At 42.6% G+C, this 25,097-nt stretch overlaps 1 protein-coding gene and 1 long non-coding RNA gene across 2 annotated transcripts in view; one reads left to right on the top strand and one right to left on the bottom strand.

The window, feature by feature from the left end:
- Positions 1-6,076, top strand: part of LOC310840770 — a 24,239-nt gene extending 18,163 nt beyond the window's left edge. The window contains exon 3 of the long non-coding RNA XR_014562114.1: positions 5,963-6,076. This is a non-coding gene — a long non-coding RNA (uncharacterized lncRNA). The remainder of the gene's footprint in view (positions 1-5,962) is intronic.
- On the bottom strand, positions 5,009-25,097 carry LOC310840668 (uncharacterized protein). Its single transcript, XM_083730959.1, has 3 exons — positions 24,982-25,097; positions 11,530-11,637; positions 5,009-5,729 (listed from the first exon to the last, which is right to left on the bottom strand). Exons 1-3 carry the CDS (start codon positions 25,008-25,010, stop codon positions 5,480-5,482), a joined length of 387 nt encoding a protein of 128 aa, XP_083587085.1. The 5' UTR covers positions 25,011-25,097; the 3' UTR covers positions 5,009-5,479.

Below are 25,097 nucleotides of genomic sequence, written 5' to 3'. Positions count from 1 at the left end.
CTTGGGATGTGTTGTTTTGTGTGGTTGATTGTTATATCCTGTTAGAAATCCTTAAACCCCAACCAAAGAGCAGGTCTCAGAGTTCTGATGGGGGAAGAATGTAAGAATGTTCAACTGGTTCCTGTTTGGAGGAAGGATGTGCCTTCAGTAATAGAGATGAATATGTGAGCAGTCTAAATAAGGGATCCAAACTCTCTTAGGAAAGGGGGGCGGGAATCTTGTTTTTATTTCTGGAAGGGAAAGAGATACATTTCACAAAAAGCCTGTTTTCTTTTTGTAAGTCAGCTTCCCTTTAGCTCTCACATGTGGAAAGCATGAAAGGAGAAAGACAGCCTTCTGGCAGGCCTAGAAGTGTAGAGGTGTTTGGAAAACTTCAACTATCCCAAAATGCTTAAATCAGCCAAAGCGAAAGGCAGAGCCTGGAATCTAGTCATTCTTGCTGTGGTGTGTATATGTGTTGCTACAGCTTCCTTTTGAAAGTTAAAATAAAAGATCAGCTCCCCCATAGGACTTTTTTTTTTTTGAGCACATCATCAAGGAAGCGATGATTTTGGCACACAGCAGTTGCTGCCTCTCCTCTCCAGACATCAAATAGCCCCACCACATTGCGCTGGGTGAAGAAACAGGAAGGAGCAAGAACACACAGCTTGCGCTCCTTGTCTCCAATGAGTCAGGAGAGCCGCCTCTGCCGAGGATGGAAATCCTCCACTTTTCCTGTGGTGCAGGAAATACCTGTAAACATCTCGGGGTATATTCAGCTCCAAAGGACAGTAAACAAGACTTTGTCATCCACTCCCATCTACCAGAGCCTTGTAAGGCGAAAGCAACAATGTGACCTTGAATTCAACCTGAAGGAAAATAACAGTGAAGGAACTGACTCATATGTATCCCCCCCCCCCAAATCCAAGTAGGGTCAGTCAGGAAGAAGGAAGGAAGGAAGGACATCTTGAGCCTACACAAGTCAAGAACATGTTAGAACCAGGAACCAAATTGATTCAGTGGGCCACCCAGCTCAATATCCTGTTAATAACAGTAGCCAGTCCAGGATGCTTCCAAGGAAATGTGTAAGAAAATAGTCCAGATACGAAAGAAGCTGTGCATATTGCTTCTAGCTTTTGAAGGTCAGAGAGCAAGGGGTGTCCTGTTTATAAAGTTTCTGAGGATGTCCAGCTTGGTCCTGAATGGGTTGACTGAGAGCTGATGACTATGCACCTATGGCAGTTGAAACATGAGGTGGCAAAGAGAGGAGGATGGAAAGGATACTGTGAATTTATGAGACCATTTTCATGACAGGAATACTGGAGGCTTCCTCCTAATGATTCTGACTGTCAGACTGAACTTGAGACCTTCTGCATGCAAAGTACATGCTCTACCACAGAACTATGACCAGCAGCTCCTTATGAGATAGGCTTCTGCCATCCCACAGTGCTTTGCAAATGTTCAAGCATGGTACCAGAATGCTGAAGACAGGGTGGGAGACAGCCTTTCATCCAGCAGGGCTAATGGCTAATGTAGCGTAGAAGCCTAGTATGAACGGTGGACCTAAAATTGTGAAATACAAATTCATTTAACAGTCGAGAGAACGTTGCCCACAGAAAGTGTGGCAATAAAAATGTAGCCTTTACGCTGTAGAATTTTATGACCTCATAAAACTACAGTTTGAATATGATTCTTAGATCATAACATTCAACCATTGTCTAGAATTCTGTAGCCTTTTCAGAGTATAGAATGGCACAGAACAAAGCAAACTAAAATCTAACTGGGGGGCATTTCACGAACATGAAGAAGATGTGCAAATGAGCTAATATTGAGCAGTGCAAAATTACTTTTTCTTTCTTTTAAAAACATGATTTTTAATTAGAGTATCTTAGATAAGATGGAAGGCAAAATGGCCACACATACTACGTGTTGACAATTTCCCCAGCCATTCAAAGCATCCTCATGGTTGCATTTACACATTAATTAAAGGGGACTGGATATGTGAGTGAGATAACTAGTCTACAAAGCTATTGAGTGTGTGCTGCATATTGCTTCAAGTGTATGATAAACTACTGGGGACTCAAAGTGTGGAAGAATATGTACAAGGACCTAGGTTTTTTGTAGAATCAAGGTGGTGGCTGCAGCTCTTCTGATTTCCTTTATACTATGTTTCTCATTCTCGTGAATGGACATTAATGAATATTTCCATTATTTAAAACAAATAGCACCTGATATAATTGGGTGTGAATGTGAAGATGCCGTTTCTGAAACCCAGCACCTCTTCTTGTATATGAATAGCGTGTAGAACCGTTGCAGATTATAAATAATGCTTTTGGCTGTGGCAGCATGCTGGATATCTGAGAAGATTCAGAAGCACACCTTGGTGGATGCCCCAAATTCTGGAGTAAATACAAGGAAGCACTCCTTTTCCAAGCTCATCTGAGCACCCACAGAGACAGTAAAAACAGGCGTATGGTGAGTGGAGAGCTGATCATTGTAGGAGGAGGATCACCTGCCAAGCAGAGGCAGCGGGAGAAGAAGAATCTCTTGCTGCTTTGTCACTGTTAAGATGACTGGTGTTCTACTTCTGTTGTATATTAAGAAGCAGTGTCTGTTCTTATTGGAAACCTGAGAACACGGATGGCGGTATCCCACTACACATTGCAATCTCTTCTCCGCGATAATTCAATTTGAATCTCTATCCATTTCACTGCTTTATAACATTGTCAAGCTGCTCTTACTGCTAAAACATTTCTCCTGGTGTTCAGCTGAAATCTACCCTCCTATAACTTCAGCTAATTAGATCTACTCTGGCAGCAGAGAACATGTCTTGACCCTGTTCCCTGTGACAACACTTCAGGTCTTTGGAAAGTGGCATCATTCCCACCCACCTCCCAGTTTTATCCAAGCTAAACGTTCCTGGTCCCTGCCATTTTTTCCTCATAGGATTTGTTTTCTACTGCCCTGACCATCTTCATCCATCTCCTTAGAACCCAGTCTAATTTGCTGATAATATACCAATCCATCTAGCACTCCAGTGGTGTAGAATAAAGCAATATCTATCTATCATCTATCTATCTATCTATCTATCTATCTATCTATCTATCTATCTATCTATCATCTATCTATCATCTATCTATCTATCTATCTATCATCTATCTATCTATCTATATCATCTATCATCTATCTATCTATCTATCTATCTATCATCTATCTATCATCTATCATCTCTATCTATCTATCTATCTATCTATCATCTATCTATCTATCTATCTATCTATCTATCTATCTATCTATCATCTCTATCTATCATCTATCTATCTATCTATCTATCTATCTATCATCTATCTATCTATCTATCTATCTATCTATCTATCTATCTATCTATCATCTCTGGCAGCACATGATTTCCGTTCTCATCCTGGGGCAAAGTTCTCAACTCGAGGTAACTCTTCCAGGTTAGCAGAAGAGTTTGTAACCTGAAGCGTTTGTAACCTGAGGCATTTGTAACTCGAGGTACCACTCTCTCTCTCTCTCTCTCTCTCTCTCTCTCTGTGTGTGTGTGTGTGTGTATTTCTTGTGATTTGGAACCTGTGGTTCTGTTAATGAGACCTAAAACCACATTAGCCTTTTTCACAGCTGCATCACACTGCTGACTCATGTCACTGCTGACTCATGTCCAGTTTGCAGTTGTCCTGGATATAGGAAAAGCAAAAGCCAAGATTTTGCATTGACTTCTATAATATAATCAACTAAAAATCCTATATTATTATTAAAGACAACTGCACATAAACACTTTTCTCAGGTCAGATTTATAAAACCACCTATATGTGAACTTTGCCTACTCTCCAACACTTTAAAGCTAAAATCCAAGACACTATCTTCCCAGATGCCATCTTCCCATTTTTTTTAAAAGCATGGCAGCCATTTTGGTTGCTGTGATCTCACACATTTTTGCACTGTGGTACCCCCCCCCTCCTAAAAAAAAAAACTTTTTCAGGTGCATTGTCCAAAAACACACATTTTAGGGCACCAAGCAAAATCACAGTCCTGAAAGAATCACTCTCTTTGTGTGTGTGTGTGTGGGGGGGGGGGTAATCACACTGAGAAATCATGTGGTACCATGGCAACCAAATGGCTGTTCTCTTGTGGTAAAAAATGGGATGTCCTGGTGTTCCTGGGACACATAGGGTGTGAGCTTGATCTTGTGACAAGAATTGACATATAAAATGGAAGAATGGTATAAAAGAGGTTTGGGATATAGTTATTAATAATAAATAAACAAGTGCTATTAAGGTAAGAGGGGGAATATGCAGGAGAAATGATTCTGAGGTGATACGGAAGGTCTTTGTAGAATTTCTACTGTTAAAATGGAAAGGGGTCAAACCATTGCAAGAGGTGTTGAGATTTTGGGAGAGGTTGGATAGTTACAATGAAATGGTCTCAGGGGTGGGTGCACATTTTTATTTATTTATTATTTTTTTGTTAAAATAATAGTAATAATAGTAATAATAGTAATAATAGTAATAATAGTAATAAACTTGTGAAGGAGGGGGAAAGAATTGAAATAGATGCATTGTTGTTGTCATCAGTATTTTGATTTTTTTACCTGGCCTTCACCATACAGGGAACCAGGCAGAGGGCCTTCTCAGTAGTGGCCCGCCTCCTGTGGAATGCCCTCCCATCAGATATCAAGGGAATTAACAACAATCTATTGTTGTATCTATATCTATATCTGTATCTATATCTATATCGATAGATAGGTAGATAGATAGATGATAGATAGGTCGCTGGGTTGGTCACAGCAATTAAAAAATACAATATTAAAGCAGTTTAAAACTAGTACAGTCAAGAGAATAGAATGGGCCCTAAAAATATCTCTCTCAGGTGTCAGAGGCCAGGGCTGCCACCCCTTGAACGTCTGAGGGCAGTGGAACTACCAAGATGGTACCATCTGCCACCAGAGAGGAGCTATAGGGGAAAGGCTCACTTTCAGATGTTTCAGGCCTATGTCATATAGGGCTTTAAACAAGAAGTGTTGGATCTCACCACAGTGTGACCAGAAAAAGGAAAAAGAATCCAACAGGAGTCACAGATCTGCTGATCTACTGAAAAAAGGAGGCTTCAGTTCTCTTGTCAGCTGACCCAAGGGAGGGATATAAAGGAGTGGAAATCAAGAGAAGCATCTTTAGATGAGGGTGCAGAGGGAAGAAGTTGAGTATGCTGACCTAGGATTTGGCTTCTGATCTGAAGCATTTTTAAAAAAACGTAAGTGGCTTAATAAAAACACCCTGTAACCACAGAGTCAGGAAGAAGCTCCTTTGAGAGCTCTTTCGTGCTTTCCAAGGGTTGGGAAATGCAATGTACCTCCTGTTTATACTTGCCACCAGGCAGTTGATCCTGATACCTTTGAAGCTGGTTCAAGGAAAGGAGGATTTGGTGCTGAGAAAGTGACCCTGTGATCTCTCATGTGATCTAAAGGGAGCTGGTCTTCAACCAGTTAGTCAGGACTCACAACTGGACACTGTTCCAACCTAAGGTGGACCACAAATGTGGCACCATCAGCGCTGTTGTTGTTGTTGTTGTTGTTGTTGTTGTTGTTGTTGTTGCTCTTCTTCTTCTTCTTCTTCTTCTTCTTCTTCTTCTTCTTCTTCTTCTTCTTCTTCTTCTTCTCCTCCTCCTCCTCCTCCTCCTCCTCCTCCTCCTCATTTGCTTGCTTGGCTTTCTTTTTCACAGGGCACCTGACCATCCTAAAGAAAGAAAGAGAAAAATGGCGAATGCATTATTTTAATATTAAAAAGTTGTTATTTTCCAGATCATCAGACTAGTTGATTTGAAGTATTAAAACATATAAACATGGAGGGAGGGAACAATCACACAGCCTATGTTTGTTTCTTTTTTAAAAATAGTAACTACTTTCCATTAAGACTTTTCAATTGCAAAACAGCAGTACATTAACCAACATTTCCTACTCTCTTTTCAGAGCCAACAACCAATTTTCACTTACCAACTGTCTTTTCAGAGTTGCCAAAGATTGCAAATTCACCCAGAGCTTTACAAAATATTGAGAATTGCTATGACTTTCTCCAACAGCAAAGAACAAACTGTTACTGTATGTTTATCTATTCATTTCATTTAAAAAGAAGTGGGTCCCATGTTGCAATCTGGGATGAAAGGTTGGTGCTGGATCTAAAAGATGGCATATACAGTGGTACCTCAGGTTACATACACTTCAAGTTACATACACTTCAGGTTACAGACTCCGCTAACCCAGAAATAGTGCTTCAGGTTAAGAACTTTGCTTCAGGATAAAAACAGAAATTGTGCTCCGGCGGCACAGCAGCAGCAGCAGGCCCCATTAGCTAAAGTAGTGCTTCAGGTTAAGAACAGTTTCAGGTTAAGAATGGATCTCTGGAACGGATTAAGTACTTAACCCAAGGTACCACTGTACAAGTCTGGCTTCCCTATGCACTGAAACCCTGACCCAAAGCTCTTGCAATTTAAAATTGCCTAGTGAATTAAGGGACTAACACAAGTATTAAAAAATATCAGAATATCTGAAAATGGCAGGTACTCTGACAGCTACTGCAGTACAATCAGTAAGTACAATCAGTACAGTTTATTAATCTTTGCTATTGTAGGCACAGGAGCTTTGAAGGATTTTTATTATTATTTTGCTCCTTTTTGTTTTGAAGTTTCATACCCTGTCTTTAAATTGAATTATCCTCAAGGTGGCTTAGTTTGCAATAATGGATACAACCAAGAAGTAGTGAATTGAATAGAACGGAAGGTGAGAGGTGTTGGGGGAGAGGTGTTTGCTGAATTCTGGGCTTGCACAGGGCACAGGTGAAATCTGAAAAACCAAAGTCCACCCTCTGGCCAAGGCTGGGGAATCTATACCTCTCTTGTTCTCATGGTGGCCTGTTGGAAGTCTGTAAGCAGAACATGAACAACAAAACACTCTTGTGATTCTTAGCAACTGCCAATTTCCCATAAAAATAACTCAAAAACGGCAAAAAGAGCTCAACAACTTTTGTATTTTCACTGTATGGAGTATGGCAACACTAACTCATAGACCTGTCCCCTCTGACAGGTGAAGGTTGTATGATTGCAATTGCAAGGGAACCAGTTGCCTCTGCCTAGGCCTAGGGGGAGAAGGGGCTCCTATAGGTGGAAAGGGGGCTTAATTTCATATTTTCTATTTGCCCCTTTGGCAAGATGTTTCTCTATATGAGTTAAATTGTTTTACAAATCCCATGATTTAAAGACCAAACACAGATACTTTAGGAAAAGAAAAACTGGAGACTGGCAGTGTTGGGTGGAAGATAGACTCAACTAAAGCTTTGTAATAAATAAACCAATAACGTCCTTAATCAGAGACACATGGCGAGAAAATGGATGACATCAGCAAGGCTGGAACTGCCGCTAGCAGGAAAATAAGGTACTGTAATACCATCTGAATGGTTTGAGATCTATTTCTGGTGATTCAGCATCAAAGCCACTACATTATGTAGCAAATATTGAGATTCAGGCTGCAATTCTATACTAACTTGCTTGGGAGTAAGCCCTATTTAGTGCTGTGCTTTTAGTTCTGAGTAGACATGTATAGGCTTGCACCGTCAGTTGTTTGCTTGATAGAACCTTCTTGAATGTACAGTGGTACCTCGGGTTACATACGCTTCAGGTAACATACGCTTCAGATTACAGACTCTGCTAACCCAGAAATAGTGCTTCAGGTTAAGAACTTTGCTTCAGAATGAGAACAGAAATCGTGCTCCGGCGGCGCAGGAGGCCCCATTAGCTAAAGTGGTGCTTCAGGTTAAGAACAGTTTCAGGGTAAGAACAGACCTCCGAAACAAATTAAGTACTTAACCCGAGGTACTACTGTATGTGGTAGAGGGCATAAGCTGTCAATCAACTGAGAGTCTGAGCTACTATGGATTTGTCACAGTTTAGGAAAATAAGGGATAGATCTCTGCAGATATTCCCATTCTCAAGAAGAAACTGAAATAAAAACTGTCCAAGTCAGACATTGATTATGCATCTGTTTTATGATGTTGTGCAAGAGCTTACAACAGACCAGGCTATCTGTAAAGAGGTCTGGGGCCTATCTGACTTCCCTATCCCATAAAATTGACTAGATAAATGCATCCATGCAAGCAACAAATCAACGACTCATATTTTTAATATGTAATTGGCTGATTGTGTTATGCCAAAAGAACAACAAGTCATAAAACAAGCTCAATATATTTACATGCCCATCAGATACAGTCTCCCTTTCCATCTCTGTTACTTCCCATCAGACTACATATCCAGAGCATTTTAATTATAGATATCCACAAGAAAGGCAGATTTTCCTGACCAACTCAGCACATAAAACTTTCATCTAATCCATTTTTTATGTCCCAGAAGAAGAAAAGAAGATGGGCAATCAGAGTCTAACAAATAAATATGAAATGAATTTTGATGTTTCCCCTGAAATTCTACATATCAAATTAATCATTTTACAAATCCAATGACTTTCCTTCTTCTCCTTCCATGGTTCATATTACATATCATAGTTTCCTGCATATTTTACTATAACCATTCAAATCAATATTTTCCACTTTTACGTCAATCAGCTATTTACTTCTCCTCTTTTTATGATATGTATTTGAATTGTGTATTTATGTTTATGGTGGCAAAATTAGTGTCTGTACATTTACATTCCCTCAGAACTGTTCCCCCAGAACTGTCTACGGAGTGTCATAAAATTCCCCACACTGATTCCGACTGGTTATAACAAAGAAAATTAATCTTGAAGAGCTAGCTTTTGCTAGCTGTTGTTGCCTGGCATGAATGTGTTGCTAAGAAAATCATGAAGGGTATCAATTTTATAAGATTGCACAGCTTTGCAAATCCTGCATTATTTTTTTAAAGAGACTCCCTACATGGTGATCTAAGATGTGGGATACCTATGTAAACTCTACTCCTACGTGTGGTCCTGAAAGGAAAGCTAATATTTTGCGGTATTAATTGGTCCCCACTGAGATGCCATCATTTGATCCCTCTATGGAAAGTACTACTACTACTTAGGTCAAAACCACAGACCTACTTTAGCAGCCAAGCAAGAATGTCTGTGGTTTTGCTTTAGGAACATGATGAAGCTTGCAACAGCCTTCAAACAGGTGAATAATCTGGCTAAGTCATTGGGTCTACATGTGGCTAGGGGAACAAACCTACTGTGGTTCAGTGCTGAATCAGGACCCAAATTCCTCTCGTATTTCTGCTTACAGACGGAATGACAGAATGAGGGTAATTACTTAATTGCTCCTCCCCCTTAATATTCCCCAGGCACCCTACAAACTGCCCACACAATTCTCAACAGTGTGGGTCTGTATGACCCATTCTTCATTCATCTGCTTTCACTGACGAACCTGCATTTAGATTCCCAGCAATTTTAAATTCATTGGGACCTTGTTTGAGTACCTAAAAGAACAGCACCTTTGTGGTTCCAAAGAGAAAGTTCACATTTTGTCATCCTTTGACAAATCTTCCAGTTGGTGTGGCTCCTCTTCCTAAGGCTTATAAGTCTCATGGTATCACTGCAAATTTAAATATTAGATTCAGCATTTAGAGTCCCTTATAGCTTTTTATCATTGTGAAAACAAGTTTTAAAATCTACAGGCTGTGCCTATACATTGTCCGCATGTATAGGAGGGAATTGCATAGCAAGCCATCCCTTATGGCTTTTCACTGTCTGCTCAGACAACAACATCCTCCATCCCAAACCTCTACAGGCACCTCCAGACTAATAGTATTTTGCGGGAGGGATTCAAGTGCATATCACAATTCAAGTAGATTAATTGTGTCATTCTGGTACAACAACTCCACTTTAAAAAAAGCAAGCAGACTTCTTGCAGTTAGGAAAACGAAAGCATTGAAAAGTGTGGCATGAACAAATGACTAACATTAAGATGTGAAAACACCCGACAAGCAAATCATGATGAATGTTTGTTGTCATATAGCTGCCCCACAAACAAATCAGAACAAATGCATAATGCAACCATAGACTATTTACACGAGCAAATGAGGATGAATGCTCAATAAATAAGTCATCTGGATGAACCGTCTGTCTGCCCCATGTCTATGGCTGATTTTGGTCAACATAATAAAAGAGGAAGCCCTTCCAGACTGAATAGATATTGTGATGCAACATTTATGAGCCTTAGTAATTAAGACTTGAGGTTAGCCAGAGACATGCTGAGATAAGCCATAGAAGAGCTCTCTTTAGAAATGCATGTATGGTTCTAGAATTAAATCAGCAGCTGACTCCAGAACATTTTAACATAGAAAAAGACAAGGCCTTAGCACTGTCTCCTCACGCAGAAACATCTTCTACCCAGGGCTTTGCTTTCATCCAGAACTCACTGGAACTCAGTTCTGGCACCTTCAGGCAGGTGCCATTGCCATTCTAAGAGAACAAGGGAGCTGTTCATGGTGACTTCTGGCACCTCTTTTTCTAGAAAAATAGCACTGCCTCTACCAATGCTTCTTCTTTTTTTGATGGACATCATTTTAAGGAAGAGTTCTGTGTAACGCCAAAGATTATCTACCACATTTTGAAAACTGGTTGGTCTTTGCAGAGAGATTCCCCCCCCACCCACTAACTAAAGTTTAAATGTGTGCCCAGACACTCACTGCTGCGTTAAGGCTGAAGTATGAAGAGTGCAGTCCTAACTATGGGGTGTGTGTTCTGGCTGGGATGGGTAGGGGCTTGCTTTTGTGTCGACTTTTTTCTTTACCGCGTGGACATTTACTTTTAAAAATACCCCTTCATTACTTGTAGTGGGATGGAGAGAGAAGCTATATTATATTCTATCTCCAGGCTGTAGATAGGAACCCTCTGGGATCCCTCTAAAAATGAGTGGGTCTTGGATTCAGTAGATCCAGGACAACCTCTGCAATGGCTCTCTGAAGACGGTTCGGAAATTTCAGCTAGTGCAGAATTCAGTGGCCAGGTTGCTCACTTGAGCGACTGCGCTGGCTACCAAACGGCTGAGGACTGCAATACCTCAAGAACTGCCTCTTTCCATATGAACCTCCCTGGACCTTGAGATCACCTTCTGAGGTCCTCCTTCATGTGCCTCCTCCTCGAGAGGTCCAGAGGGTGGCAACATGAGAACAGGCCTTCTTTGTGGTAGCTCCCCGTCTGTGGAATGCTTTCCCCAGGGAAGTTCGCCTGGCGCCTTCATTACACACTTTTAGGCGCCAGGCAAATACGTTCCTTTTTAACCAGGCCTTTGGTTGATCTGACTGACATCCTATACCTTTTTAAAAATGTGGCTCTTTTTTTGGGGGGGGGGAGTGTTATTGGGTTGTTGTTTTTATTTTGATTATATATATTGTGGTTTTTATGTTGATCTTTTCTGTGAACCGCCCTGAGGCCTCCGGGTATAGGGCGGTATACAAATTCAATTATTATTAATAATAATGCCTCATTTTGGGGGAATAATGGTGATTATTGCCTCCAAAGAGCCAGCAGTAGTAGCGCTATGCCTGGGGAGATACGGAGGTAGCAGGGTCTTATGTTGCAGATGTGCCGCTTCATGGAAGCAGCTCTTCTGTACCAGCGGTAAGGCACCTCCATGTCTTTCAAATGCCCTCCAGTCATCAGATCTGGGGATTAGTTAAGTAAAACAAAAATAAGTAACATGTTCTCTGCATATATTTTAAATATGGCACGACTTCTCCAAACGTTATATACAGTACATTGGTACCTCGTGTTACATACGCTTCAGGTTACAGACTCCGCTAACCCAGAAATACTACCTCGGGTTAAGAACTTTGCTTCAGGATGAGAACAGAAACTGTGCTCTGGGGGCGTGGCAGCAGCAGGAGGCCCCATTAGCAAAAGTGGTGCTTCAGGTTAGGAACAGTTTCAGGTTAAGAACGGACCTCCGGAACGAATTAAGTACTTAACCTGAGGCACCACTGTATTCCCTTTCTATGTATGCCCTATATTGTGTGTCTGATGTAGAGCATATAGGGAGAGGGGATGGAATTAACTGTCAAGAAACTTACCCTCAAAATATATATATATATATCTAGCATCTATATGTTGAATTCTGTTTGGTAAATAGGGACTATTGTTTTGAGAGGAATGTAACCAGCATTCATTATGTTTTGACTCAACATGCTTCATGGGGAGTACAGGAAGTGGCGCAGACTGAAATATTCCCCTATGTTATCTGACCTGTAAAAACTTGGCTGCAGTCCAAAGCTGCAGTTTTTAATCACACAACACTCAGATTGACTAGGGGTTTGGACCCTAACATCACCTTTCGATTCAGTAGATGTTCCATGTGAATTATGGCAGTGAATAAACACAGATCATTTATCTGTACGTCTGCCTGGAAAGTAAGAAGATCTCTGATATGTTAAGATCCTTTTATTAGTCAACCTCTGCCTATAAGAGTTTTAAAAAGGTGTTTCCCATCTGACCTCTATGTTTTGGAGGAATGGGGTGTAACCAAGAGGGGCAATTTTATGCAGTTAACATCATATAGAGCAACATTCCTCAGCCTAGTGACTTGCAGATGTTGTAAGACTCCAACTCCCATCAGCCCCAGCCAGCATGTCCAACAGTCAAGGATGATGGGAGCAGTAGTCTGGCAACATCTGGAGGGCATCAGGCTGTAGACAGAGAGAGAGAGCTCATATGAAGTCATTGCTCATGGTAGGAATAGATGGAAGGTTTTATCAGAGCTAGTTCTGTTTCCTTCTTTGCATCTCAAAAACACAGAAATGGAAGGGATAAATGGCATGTCTGTCATTTTGATTAGATGCATGAGACAGGCCTGAATGTTCTACATATCCTGTTCACATCTGACACCATTCAGATATGATGAAAACTTGTGTCTGCTGTCAATTAGTCGTCCGCTCCCCACCCCACAAATTCCCTGTTCAGAAGTGAGAGATGTAAGTAGTGGAGAAATACCAGTCACTACATCCATGGCCAATACTCCTGTATTTAGAGCATTTATAGCCTGCTTTCCAAATTATGTTAAATTCCCAGGGCGGGGAACAACAGAACAACATATAAAAATACAAGGAAAAAATACAAACTCATAAAACTGTAAGAGCTCAAAAGTTGTCAAATAAAATAGCAAACCACTAAAAGGCACAAAGACACTATGTAAACTGATATGGATGAAACAGAAGATTAAGACTGTTCCATTTAAAAACTAGGGGTGTGCATTGGATGAGGATTAATTCTAAACTAAAGTGGGCTGCCTTGGGAGGACTTAGAGCTTGTCAGAGTTGAAATGCGATCTGTATGAGGCAGCTTGAGTGAAAGGGGTACCTCTGAAGTGCTTCTTGAACCCCCAGTGATCCAGATCATTTTTTTAAAAAAACCTGGAAATATGTCTGATAAAATCAAAGGCACTAATCCTTATCTCGGACCATAAAAATAATCCCAGGTTAAGTATAGGATTGGAGTCTTAATGCTGTATGAGTGCTGAACAGAAGCTTCCAGAGAAGAAACAATATCTACGCTGCAATCCTCTGTTTATCCCACAGTAAGCTCTATTGCTCAATGGGCCTTCCTTTTGAGTAGAATTGTATGGAATTCCACTGTTATAGCCATAAATGTTCAGTTGCAGCTTATGGAGTTAAACAGTGGAACAAACAGAGGGTTTAGAGAAAGGATATATAGCCCAAAACCTAAATTTGTGTTTCAAATTTATTCATTTGGAGTTACATCACAAAGATTTTCATTTGAGTTTCTAAGCAGCTGTGCTTAGGACTGTGGGACAATCTTATCCTTGTTTACTGAGAAGTGAGGCTGCAATATGTTTACTTTAGAGTAACTCTCACTGAACTCATTTAGCCTTACCTTTTGAGTTAACCTGCATAGGATTATGAAGTTAGTCCCATTGAATTCCCTGGATCTGCAGCCTTAGACTCACAACTGCCCTGATTTTCATTTGAGATTTGTGTTCAAAGGTGATTTCATGGATAGAGGTCCTATGCTTTATGAAGTACAGTCCTGGTCCTTTGCATAGCTGCCGTGCAATTTCTGTTCTCATCCTGAGGTAAAGTTCTTAACCTGAGGTACTGCTTCTGGGTTATCAGAGTCTGTAACCTGAAGTGTTCGTAACCCAAGGTGTTTGTAACCTGAGGTACCACTGTAGTTTTTAAGACCCTGTGTCCAATTCTATATAGGGACACATATATAGGATATAGGGACGCGGGTGGCGCTGTGGGTTAAACCACAGAGCCTCGGACTTGCCGATCTAAAGGTCAGCGGTTCGAATCCCCACCACGGGGTTAGCTGCTGTTGCTCGGTCCCCGCTCCTGCCAACCTAGCAGTTCAAAAGCACGTCAAAGTGCAAGTAGATAAATAGTTACTGCTCTGGCGGGAAGGTAAATGCCGTTTCCGTGCACTGCTCTGGTTCGCCAGAAGCGGCTTAGTCATGCTGGCCACATGACCCGGAAGCTGTACGCCGGCTCCCTCGGCCAATAAAGCAAGATGAGCGCCGCAACCCCAGAGTCGGCCACGACTGGACCTAATGCTCAAGGGTCCCTTTCCCTTTCCCTTTACCGTCCAATTCTAGATGTCACCAGTTAAAAGGATCTCGGGTAGGTGGAACCAGTAAAAGGTCCTGAAATCCTGGAAAGAGCTACTTCTGGGCAGAGCACACCATAATCAATCAATAACCCGACTCAGATGTATAAGGTGTCTATATGTTTTTGCTGTGCGAACTTACCCTATCACTTTCAATGCAAATAAAAACAGGTCAGTTTTGCATGTTTGGCTTTGCATAGCAGAAATGAGTGGGAGAGTTCCCCTCATCTTGAAAGCAGCTCTGTTCTTGCAAGCTTTCTTGGAGAGCATTTGGGGGAAAGCCTATGTTTCCCCTGAAAGTTCTCGTTCCTGGCTTGTCAATGTTACTGGCTGCATTCTGACGGTGTTGCGTCTCTGTGCACTGCAGATAGGGAATGGTATTTTCTTTGGCTCCACATGCATGGCTGAAGTGACAAGGAATACAAGTTGATGTGATGCAGCAGGATGTTATAAATTGCATTGAAGAAATTCATACAATTTTGCAGCAGTCAATGAGAGGTCTGCTCACCTTCCCTGGTGGGTGGCATTGCAGCCATGCATCCAGGACCTCTCAGTGATCTGTCTGGCACTGAGGGATGCTGCCCTCATCATGCTTACTCCTGGCCACGTCATGCGCCCAGCTGTCCAATCAGCATGGCCAGGGCATCAGGCATTGGCTAAGCTTTTGTTTAAGGGAGAGGAGGTTGTAGCTGCTGCTTGCCCCTCCTCAATAAGACTTTCCTGTTAAAGCGATCTGGGGTTGTGGATCTTGTCCAAAGCCTGGATGTGGGCTAGGGCCATGCCATGACCCCAACGGGGACCCCACAGGGTGCTCCAACTTGACATATGTCATAGGGCTCCCCCTATTGGTGGTTTACCCTTAGTTAGACTCCCTGAAGACAGGCAGGAGTTGGAATATAGCCTGGTTTTCACCCCATGCCTAAGCCAAACACATCTGTAACCAATAAAGTTGTGGCCTAATTTATCCCATAAACCTACATATTCGTCTCCATGTGTTTATTATCTATGGGAACTGCGGGGCCCAGGGCCTTGGCATGCAATTTCATCAAGCTTTTGGGGTTAATGCTAAAGTGCTTCTGCCCATGAGCCTTTCTATTCTGCTGGCTTTGGGCACCTGGCCTTTTGAATGCTGACTGAGGCAGTTCAGGATCTTGTTTAGCATTTCAGGCTAGACAAGCCATTCCGTAGGAAATGACAAGCCAGACGAATTCAAAACCAGGAAACTCAGAAAATCCCGGTGCCATTGCTTGTCAGAATTCTTAGTGGCTCGGATCCTGTTCATGTGGTGCTCTTGCTATGATCTCTTTCAGGCATGGGCAAACTTGGCCCTCCAGATGCTTTGGGACTACAACTCCCATCATCTCTAGCTAACAGGACCAGTGGTCAAGGGTGATGGGAGTTGTAGTTCCAAAACATCTGGAGGGCCGAGTTTGCCCATGCCTGATCTCTTTCCTTCCGGTTCCATTGTGAAGATTTCTATGTTGCACCAAGCAACCATTTCTGGTGCAACTTCAGCAAACTTCAACTGACTGCCTGGTAATACAAGTCCCAACCTATTCTCATCTCATCCTTCAGGAGGATTTGCCTATTAATTTTAGCCCCTGCTTTGGTGATATAACGTGGGAAGTCCTTTCAGTGGGATTCCTCCAGAGTAAGCGTCATGCAGGTGCCTGCCTTGATCACACCTTTAGCTCATGTACGAATTCTCTAAGCCTACCAAGTCCAATATGTGAAAATGATATTACTGTTTAACCCACATAATTAATGATTCCTGGATCGGAAATGCCAAGGTTGGCACAAATGATAGGATTAGCTCAGTTGTCAAATGTCCAAATGCACCTGGTTTGTCTTTTAAAACACTGGAAGGAGCAAACTTGCTGCACTTGTCCTTTTACCTTCTACCGTCAGGTAGGGGATTTCCATTTCTGTTAAATCCTTTCTTTGGCACAGCCAGCATTGCTCATGCTAGGAATTATTTTCTTTGTCTTTTATCCAGTGTGGGTCTTGCTTTCCTCAGTGCCGTATGAGTCATTCCACCTTCCTTTCTCAGGAAAGTGGAACTCCCTTTTCTGGTGTCAGCGAAAAGAAAAACAAAACAAAACTGGCAAGCCACATGCTACCAGGGTCCCCCCCCCCCCCATTTTCTTCAAGAGGAATTTGGAACAATCTTCCTGAAATTTGTAAAGAATTCAATGAGTTCTTGAAGGGTGGGCTTGAGATCTTACAATACTTTTGAAGTATTGGGCCACTGGCATGATTCAGGAGACTCTTCTTATTATTTTCCTACTCTGAAGCAAATCCTAACTAGATGCAGCACTGTCACTGATTCTCAGAATCATCTGTTTTAGGATATGAATTTGTTCAGCTTGTAATGCTCATATATATTGAGAAATGAATATTATTTCCCCCTGAAGAACTTACCTTAGGGTTGCCATATTTCAAAAAGGGAAAATCCAGAAACAAAAGTTGTTGAGGATTTTTGGTTTTGTTATGTTTGCAAAGTTGTCAAGCTTTTGAGTTCTTGAGCTATCTTTCATGAAATTTGAAATTTGTCAAAATCTACACTACTGACATGGGCTGCCATATGCCTGGATTTCCCCAGTCATTTCAGTGACACTGTTTGCGAGGGCTGAATGTCGGTTATGTCTGGGAGAATCTGGATGCATGGGAACCCTATCTTACCTGGTCCAGAATTTGCAGTCAACTGCAGGCTGGCTAGCTAGGCTGCAATACAGGCTCATGCACACTGCTGTAGCTTCAACCACTTGCCTCTTGCCATCTGGTCTCCCTTTCCTAATCCATCCCTTGGCAGGGGGCACATGCATTTAAGATGCCATGCCAACGTTGCCTGCTGTTCTTCTGTTCACCTGTAGCTTGCCGGTTTGCTCCTCAAAGTGTGCTCACATGTGCCAGACTCAGCAAGCTGCCATTCTGGGATGCTGCCAGTAGCAGATGGTACAGAGAGGCTGTGTCACTTAGCTGACCTCTCTCTGGTTGAGTCGCTGCTGCATACCAAGATGAAGAGAGGTAGGGGTAAGGCATCAGGGATGTCAGTGCAGTGCAAATGCATCAGCAGGAGCATGGGACTGGCTTTGCCATCTTGTTTGGAGATTATTTTCAAACACTGATAATCAAAGTTGTTGGGTTTTTTTAATAGGAGACTGGGGTCATCCAACAAAGTTGAATGGCAGAAAATTTAGGCTAGACAAAAAGAAATACTTCTTCGCACAGCAACAGAATAATTTGGGCAGAATAAGGAAATTTTGTCCATGGTATGATTATTTCCCACCGAGTCATTTCAACACTTTGGCACCCTATTTGCAAAATTTAACAATTCCAAAATACAGATGCGCTTTCACTCTCGCAGGATTGAATATATGGCCTTCGGCTGTACTTGAGGGTCGATTTCTGCAGGAAAAATGGTTATGTCCATGTGGAGATGGCGGTATTGTGTCAGTGGCTCATCTGCTTCTGGCTTGCATTCTTTATAAAGATTTGAGGAGTGAGGTTATTACCCCTCTACTATTGTCCATGCCGGGTCACTCAGCCATTGCTACAGTGGCCTTTCTTCTAGCAGATCAAGATGATCAGGTGACAGCAAAAACTGCAAGGTTTTTAGCGGGGGCAATTAGAATAAGATCTATTATTTGATTATTGATGTAAACCTCCCAAATGTACAGTGGTACCTCAGGTTACATACGCTTTAGGTTACATACATTTCAGGTTGCAGACTCCGCTAACCCAGAAATAGTGCTTCAGGTGTTTTTTTTTTAAAGAATTTTATTAAGTTTTTCAATAGTTATATAAAAGCAAAGTAAAACAATAATAAAACACAGACAAAAGAAAAACAAAACAAAAAAGAACAGGTATAATTTCATTCCCTTTTTTTCTTATACCTTACTTTCCCGACTTCCCCATACCTCCCCTCTCTGTATTCCAGTTTCCATTATATTAATTCAGCAAATCCTTCCCCTTAATTTCGTTTAAATTTTTAACCCTTCTTTTCTTATTGCTTATCCAATTCGGCTGGATAGTGCTTCAGGTTAAGAACTTTGCTTCAGGATGAGAACAGAAATCAGGCTCCGGCAGCGCGGCGGCAGCAGGAGGCCCCATTAGCTAAAGTGGTGCTTCAGGTTAAGAACAGTTTCCCGTTAAGAACGGACCTCCAGAACGGATTAAGTACTTAACCCGAGGTACCACTGTATTTTGTATAGTTAAGTTTTTACCTCTATCATCAGTATATCTTATTTTATTTTATTGCTATGGCTAGTGACTGATTAAGACTCTTCTCATCTGATCTTCTTCATAGCATATACAGAGTTTGGTACCTCAAGATGCTGGCTGCCTCCCTGGAAATTTGATTCAAAAGCAATGCATTGGATAGTTTGTCTGCATCTCCAGCTATGTTCAACCTGTGTATTTGTAAATAAACTAAATATTACAATTTCCAGAGAGATAGCCAGGTTGCCCAGGCAGGCACAATCTGAGGCCCTGCAAGAGCGGTGAAATAACTGAGACAAGACACAGGTGTTGGGTAAAACCAAGCCAAAACTATATTAACTAGAGCAGAAAGTTGGGTTGTCATGGCAGTAGGGCAAGGATCCAGTTCCTCATTCCACTCAGCCCTTGCTGTTGGAATGACACTCTGTCATGATTGGGACGTGCCCAAACTCCTTCCATGGGAATCCCCCAGAGTTGAGCCCTGGCATGGTGCAAGTCAACTATCCAGGGTCTCACTGGGTGACCATGTTGAAAGATTCCAGCTGAGCAGAGGCCCTAAGCTGTGCTTCTTCCTTTTCCCACCATTCCTGGAGGTAGTGCAATACCAGATCAATGCATAGTAAGGCCCCTTAGCATCCAAATATCAACCCATATCAGTTCACACCCTTGCAAGAGAAGTGGAAGTAAAGCAGAAGAATAGCTATAAGATGGTTTAAGGAAGTACAGATTAGCTGTCAAGGATCACCTCTCCTATCAGTTGTGACAGTAACCTCATAGTGGCAGGCAAGCTGGGAGAAGCCCCTCAAGTGCTTGCTGTCATTAGAACTGATTGCGTGAACTCAGCCTTACCCTAAGGCTGGTCTATCAGCAATTGCAGTTTAAAGAAAAGGTGAGGTTGGGGCAGAGTGGATTTTTGTTGAAAAGTCAGTGTTTATTTTTTCAGATCCATATGGATTTGAGCATCATCAGCTGTATTTTCCACATTTTCCAATATCTTTCAGAGGGTTTTCTGCCCTCCTCCCTACATCCCAGATTTTTTCTTCTCCAGTCTTTCCCCCCTCCCCACAAATATCATTGTAACATTGTCTAGATGGTCTTCTCTGTAATCTTTACAACTAGGGTTGAGACTGCCAGGAATTCTTGGAACCATGTTTCTTCAAAGGTTCTTTGTTCCTAATTTCTGACTCATCAATTCTTGGCCTGTCGAATACAATGAGATCAGGATCAGGATCCCAGTGAGGTAGCGTCTTAGATGTGTGAGTCAGACTGTGCCACTCTAACACTCATGTGAATAAAATGCCAACCTTCCGAACATCTGTGCCCTGTCTCAATAATTTTTCAATTGCAGACATCAAGAAAAAAACATGCAATAAAAGCTGAAACATCTTTTCATTTGTCTGATGAAGAGGGGTGACAGCCATAGGAAACCCGCAGGGACATTTTTCTACTCCTCCACATATTTTGGGGTTAGAAGTGTTATTGAAATGGAAAGAACAAAGGCAGTTGGTGGTGACAGCCAGCAGACCAGGAGCCTCAGGGGTAAAATGATTAAGGTAGAGAAGCTAAAAACTGGTAAGTGGATTAGACACAGACTTGGTTCAAATCCTAATTTAGCAGTACATTTCCTACTTAACTGGCCATCAAACACAAGGTGTTAAGAGAACACGTAAAATAACAACATATAAACATGAGTCAGAACGTTGGTCTGCATAGCTCAACATTTTCAACTCTGGGGTTGGGGAACCTGATACCCTCCAGTTGTTGTTTGACTTCATCATCACTGACCCTGGTCTACTGCAACTGGCAGCCAGGTCTCAGGTAGAAGTCCCACCGGAGATCCTCTGCAACTGGAGCTACCAGGGACCCACTGAATGAAAAACTGAAGCTGTACCACAGTTTGGAGAACTTTAAGCTGCCCTCTGTTGAGCCAGGCCATTGGAAGTCCCTGGAAAGCTGCCCATGAAGGAATATGGCCCTTGAGCTTAGATAAGATCCCTGCCTCCTATCTATGGCCATACCACCTGGCTGTATCAGAGATGGACAGGTGTGACGATAAGGGCCCCCTCCACTGCCCTAGCTGGGGCCAAGCACCACACTCTTGAAGGAAGGTAAAAAAAAAATGTTCAAGGACTCCTGGATGATTAAGTCCAGTCAAAGGTGACTATGGAGTTGAGGACCTCTGGACGATTAAGTCCAGTCAAAGGTGACTATGGAGTTGAGGCACTCATCTCGCTTTCAAGCTGATGGAGTCAGCGTTTGTCCACAGACAGCTTTCTGGGTCATGTGGGCAGCATGACTGAACTGCATCTAGTGAACGGAACACTGTGACAGAAACCAGAGCACATGGAAATGCCATTTACCTTCCCGCCACAGCAGTACCTATTTATCTACTTGCACTGGCGTGCTTTCCAACTACTAGGTTTGGCAGGAGCTGGGACAGAGCAACGGGAGCTCACTCCACTGTGGGGATTCGAACCGCTGACCTGATTGGGAAGCCCAAGAGGCTCAGTGGTTTAGACCACAGTGCTAAATATGCTTTGGGTGTGCTTTAAGCCTATAATGTGTATGCAACCTAAGAACTGGAACTTGACTGCCTGATCCTGCGCCTATTTCTCAGAAATAAGTCTCACTGGGCTTCCTGGGATTTGCTCCATGTAACCCTGCATAAATTTGCCTCCTTCCCTCATTATTCCTTTTTTTTTTTTTACTTTAACATCAGCCATGTTGTTGTAAGGCATTATTTTTGTAAACTTGATTTGAGCACATTGGCAGAGGAGTGTAAATCTAGTAAATAAATACTCGCCCACCCCTTCATTCCTGCTTCATGTGCTTCTCTTTGAAGAAGGAGAGCACAAAACCAGACTGGTTGCTCTTAATCACAAGTGACTTATGAAATGACAGCATTTAGCTAATCTGGTTTAACCGCTAAAGCCTTCCCACAGGAGAATAATGAGTGACTAGACCACCTTCCAGAGCTGTCTTTAATATCCATTCTGAATTCATTAAAGTCTTGTGATCTGAGGAGGACCTTTCGCTGTCCTTAATTTCACTGAGGTTGACTCCACATCCTGGCCTGACAGGACAACAAATGTGTGGGTTATATAACAGAGTCTCCATACATCTGCTGGAAATGGAGGGCCTTTCGGTATACAAGCTGTCCTGCAGGCGAGGGAAATCCTAGTTTGTGACCCTGAGCTTTCTGCTTTGAGTTTACCCAAAGAAAATTCCTCCTTTGTTTCAGATGTGAGACTGCAAGAAAGTGGTTCCCCAGGGAGCGAGTTTTTACATGAGTTCCTTCAGCTTGGAACAAGTTCCCATAAAATATTTTTTGAATGAATAAACCATCTCGCTTCCGACATTAAAATTCCTATACCTAAGGTAAATGAGGTTCTCTTTCGCTTTTTTAAAGAACAAAAATAAAAGGGCTATGCAATGTGACAATTAACCAAAGTCACAGAGGACCTTGTAAAGAATTATAGAAAAAATATACTGAGAGGATCTTGCCATTCTCCCCCTACCTTAGGCAACTTAATTGGGAAATATCGAAAGAAAACCACAAAGTATTTTTTTTTAAATGAAAACATAAATAAATAAATATGAGGGGCGAGAGTGAGGGCAAATGTACACACACGGCTGTATTTCTTTCCCACAGGAAATCACTTCCATTTGAAGAGCATTATTAGGGGCAAAGGGAGACATTATTAGTGTGGAGGCAATTAATGTTCATGATTAGCTTAATCAATTTACATGCCACTTTCCCACAGTGTCCAAAGTGGCTTACTACAAACACCCAAAACACAAAATTTGGGGTGGGGTGGGAGCAGCTTACAAAACATACCAAGACTTTAAAATTAGAATAAAAGACAAGAATAATAAATGCAAAAGGGTGCAATTACAGGGACCATAGCTTCATGCTTTGCATGCAGAAGGTTAAAGGATCTTAATTAGCAGGACTGAGTATTATCTCTGTGAGCCATGGGGGAGATGGTTGGGGTACACAGTACCAGCCGCGGACAGCAGGATAGATTGGAAGCACTTGTCTGATCTCCTGACAACTGAGTTGTTGCTGCTTATTGGGAAGGAGAGCACTATGGGGAAGGCACCAGGAAGGTCAGTGCAGTGCAAACACTGCCATGTTGACGCCACCAGTGTGGTGGCACCGCACCAACCTCTCTGCTGCATAGCTCTTCCCATCTTCCTCCTGGTAAACAGAAGTGACTCCCTGGTCAGGAGGTCAATTAAAAGACACAGCCCCACAGTGCTGTTCACTACTGGAAAGCACTAAGGTAAATGCTTTAGGTCAGTGGTGTCAAAGAGGGCCAGATTTGATGAAGTGAAAGGTCATGAGGGCCGACCAAATTTGTTAACCTTTTTTTTTTAGGATTGAATTTGTGAGATTTTTTATGGTTTTACCTCAAAGAGTTGTTGAACTATTTTTAGGGTTGAACTAGCAGGCCAGATTAGGCCCCCAAAACGGACTTTGGACGTGGCTACTTTAGGTATAAAGTATCCATGTCCTGTAGTTGGGGAGAAAAATTAGAAAGCAAAGGGGAAATGCCAACTGATTTGTCTGAGAATAAGAAGGATGCATTGACAAAGTGAAGGGCATTAAGCATTTAAAAAGGTAAAAGGTAAAGGACTCCTGGACAGTTAAGTCTAGTCAAAGGTGACTATGGGGTTGTAGCGTTTATCTCACTTTCAGGCTGAGGGAGCCGGCGTTTGTCTACAGACAGCTTTCTGGGTCATGTGGCCAACAAGACTAAACCGCTTCTGGCACGATGGAACACCATGACAGAAACCAAAGTGCACGGAAACACCGTTTACCTTCCCACCGCAGTGGTACCTATTTAGCTACTTGCACTGGCATGCTTTCAAACTACTAGTTTTGACAGAGCAACAGGAGCTCACTCCGTCGTGTGGAATCCTTTAGTCTATCTTCCCTGAATGGGGGGGTGTGCAGCAGTGACGCACGTCCCCTTCCTCTTTGTTGCTGCAATACCAGGGTTCCCCGTTAAAGGGGTTTTTGAGGAGAGGCTTTCACCTTACGCCTAGAGGTCGTCATTGCTCTCCCCTGTGACGGCGGCATAACGGGGGCGGCTATCTCTGCTAGAACATATGTTCTCCAGAGCCGGCCCATACCCCCCACACACTGGATAACCCTGATGTTCCCTATGTCCCCGGCTGGGGACTGGGGAGGGATAACGCCCAATGCCTAAGCCAAGGTCTACCCACATCTGAAATATAATAAAGTTGTGGCCAATTTAATCCCATAGCACGTTGTCTTGAGTCGTTATTCCACATGACGGGGGGTGGGTGGCGCCCGGGATCTGGGGGACTCTGTCTCTTCACGCAATTATCAGAGAATGCCCTGTTGAATTAATGGGCAAACACCTTATGACATTTCAAGAAGTTTAACTGACTTTATTGTACACCGCCATGATTCCCCTCCCCCCATATGAGTTGGCAGGTTACAAACATTGTTACAAAATAAATAAATAAATAAATGCATCAAATGAAGTAGCTCCGTTAGTGCAAGGACTTCTGGCTGTGCAGTGCAACTTTCTCCTCTCCCCATGTGCCCACTCCTCCCCCCCCCACCCCCCAAAAAAAATCTGTTCTGGGAGTCCTTCCAGCTCTCCGGAGCAGATCTGGACATGGCACGGGGAAAGGAGAGGGAGGGGGACTTCTGTCGCGCAAATGGAAATCCTTGTGAAAACAGAAGTTTTTAATTGGATGCCACCCTATGGGAGGAATTCAATATTGTGCGCCGCTGACTGTCAGCACAAGCATTTCGGCTTGCCAGATGGAACGATTCCCCCTTCTCCTCCCCAATCCAATGATTTGAGGGGTCTCCAGACACACATACACACCCTGAGCCAACTTTGTAGGGCACCCAGGGGCAGGAGAGGTGGGAAAGCCCCATTGCAGAAGCAGAAGTCCTTGCACAGGGACTCAGTTAAATCTCCTGCAAAACAAACAAACAAACCGCCTTGGGGGTCAAAAATGAAGTGTGTGCGCCTGTCTTAAATAAAAGCAGGCTCTTCTTTAAAATATTCTTTACATCAAAAGATGCCACCCTGTTAAAGTCCTTTCTTTGTATCATGAGAGAGCCGGTGGTTTTCATTTCCCACCTCTGGTCTTTCTGTGCTGTTGCGCTGGGTGACCCTTACCGTCTCAAGGCCAAGTGACCTTTCTGCATGATTTCTCTTCCGCTTGCCTTTCTTCCCAACTCCAAATTGAAATGGCCTAGTCCTCTTTGCAATCTACCTTTCCCTTTTACGAATCT

Source organism: Podarcis gaigeae, assembly GCF_964106915.1.
Source record: "Podarcis gaigeae genome assembly, chromosome: 3".
NCBI classification, from domain to species: domain Eukaryota; kingdom Metazoa; phylum Chordata; class Lepidosauria; order Squamata; family Lacertidae; genus Podarcis; species Podarcis gaigeae.
The sequence above is the reverse complement of the archived record's forward strand: the minus strand, read 5'-3'. Positions and strand labels throughout refer to the sequence as shown.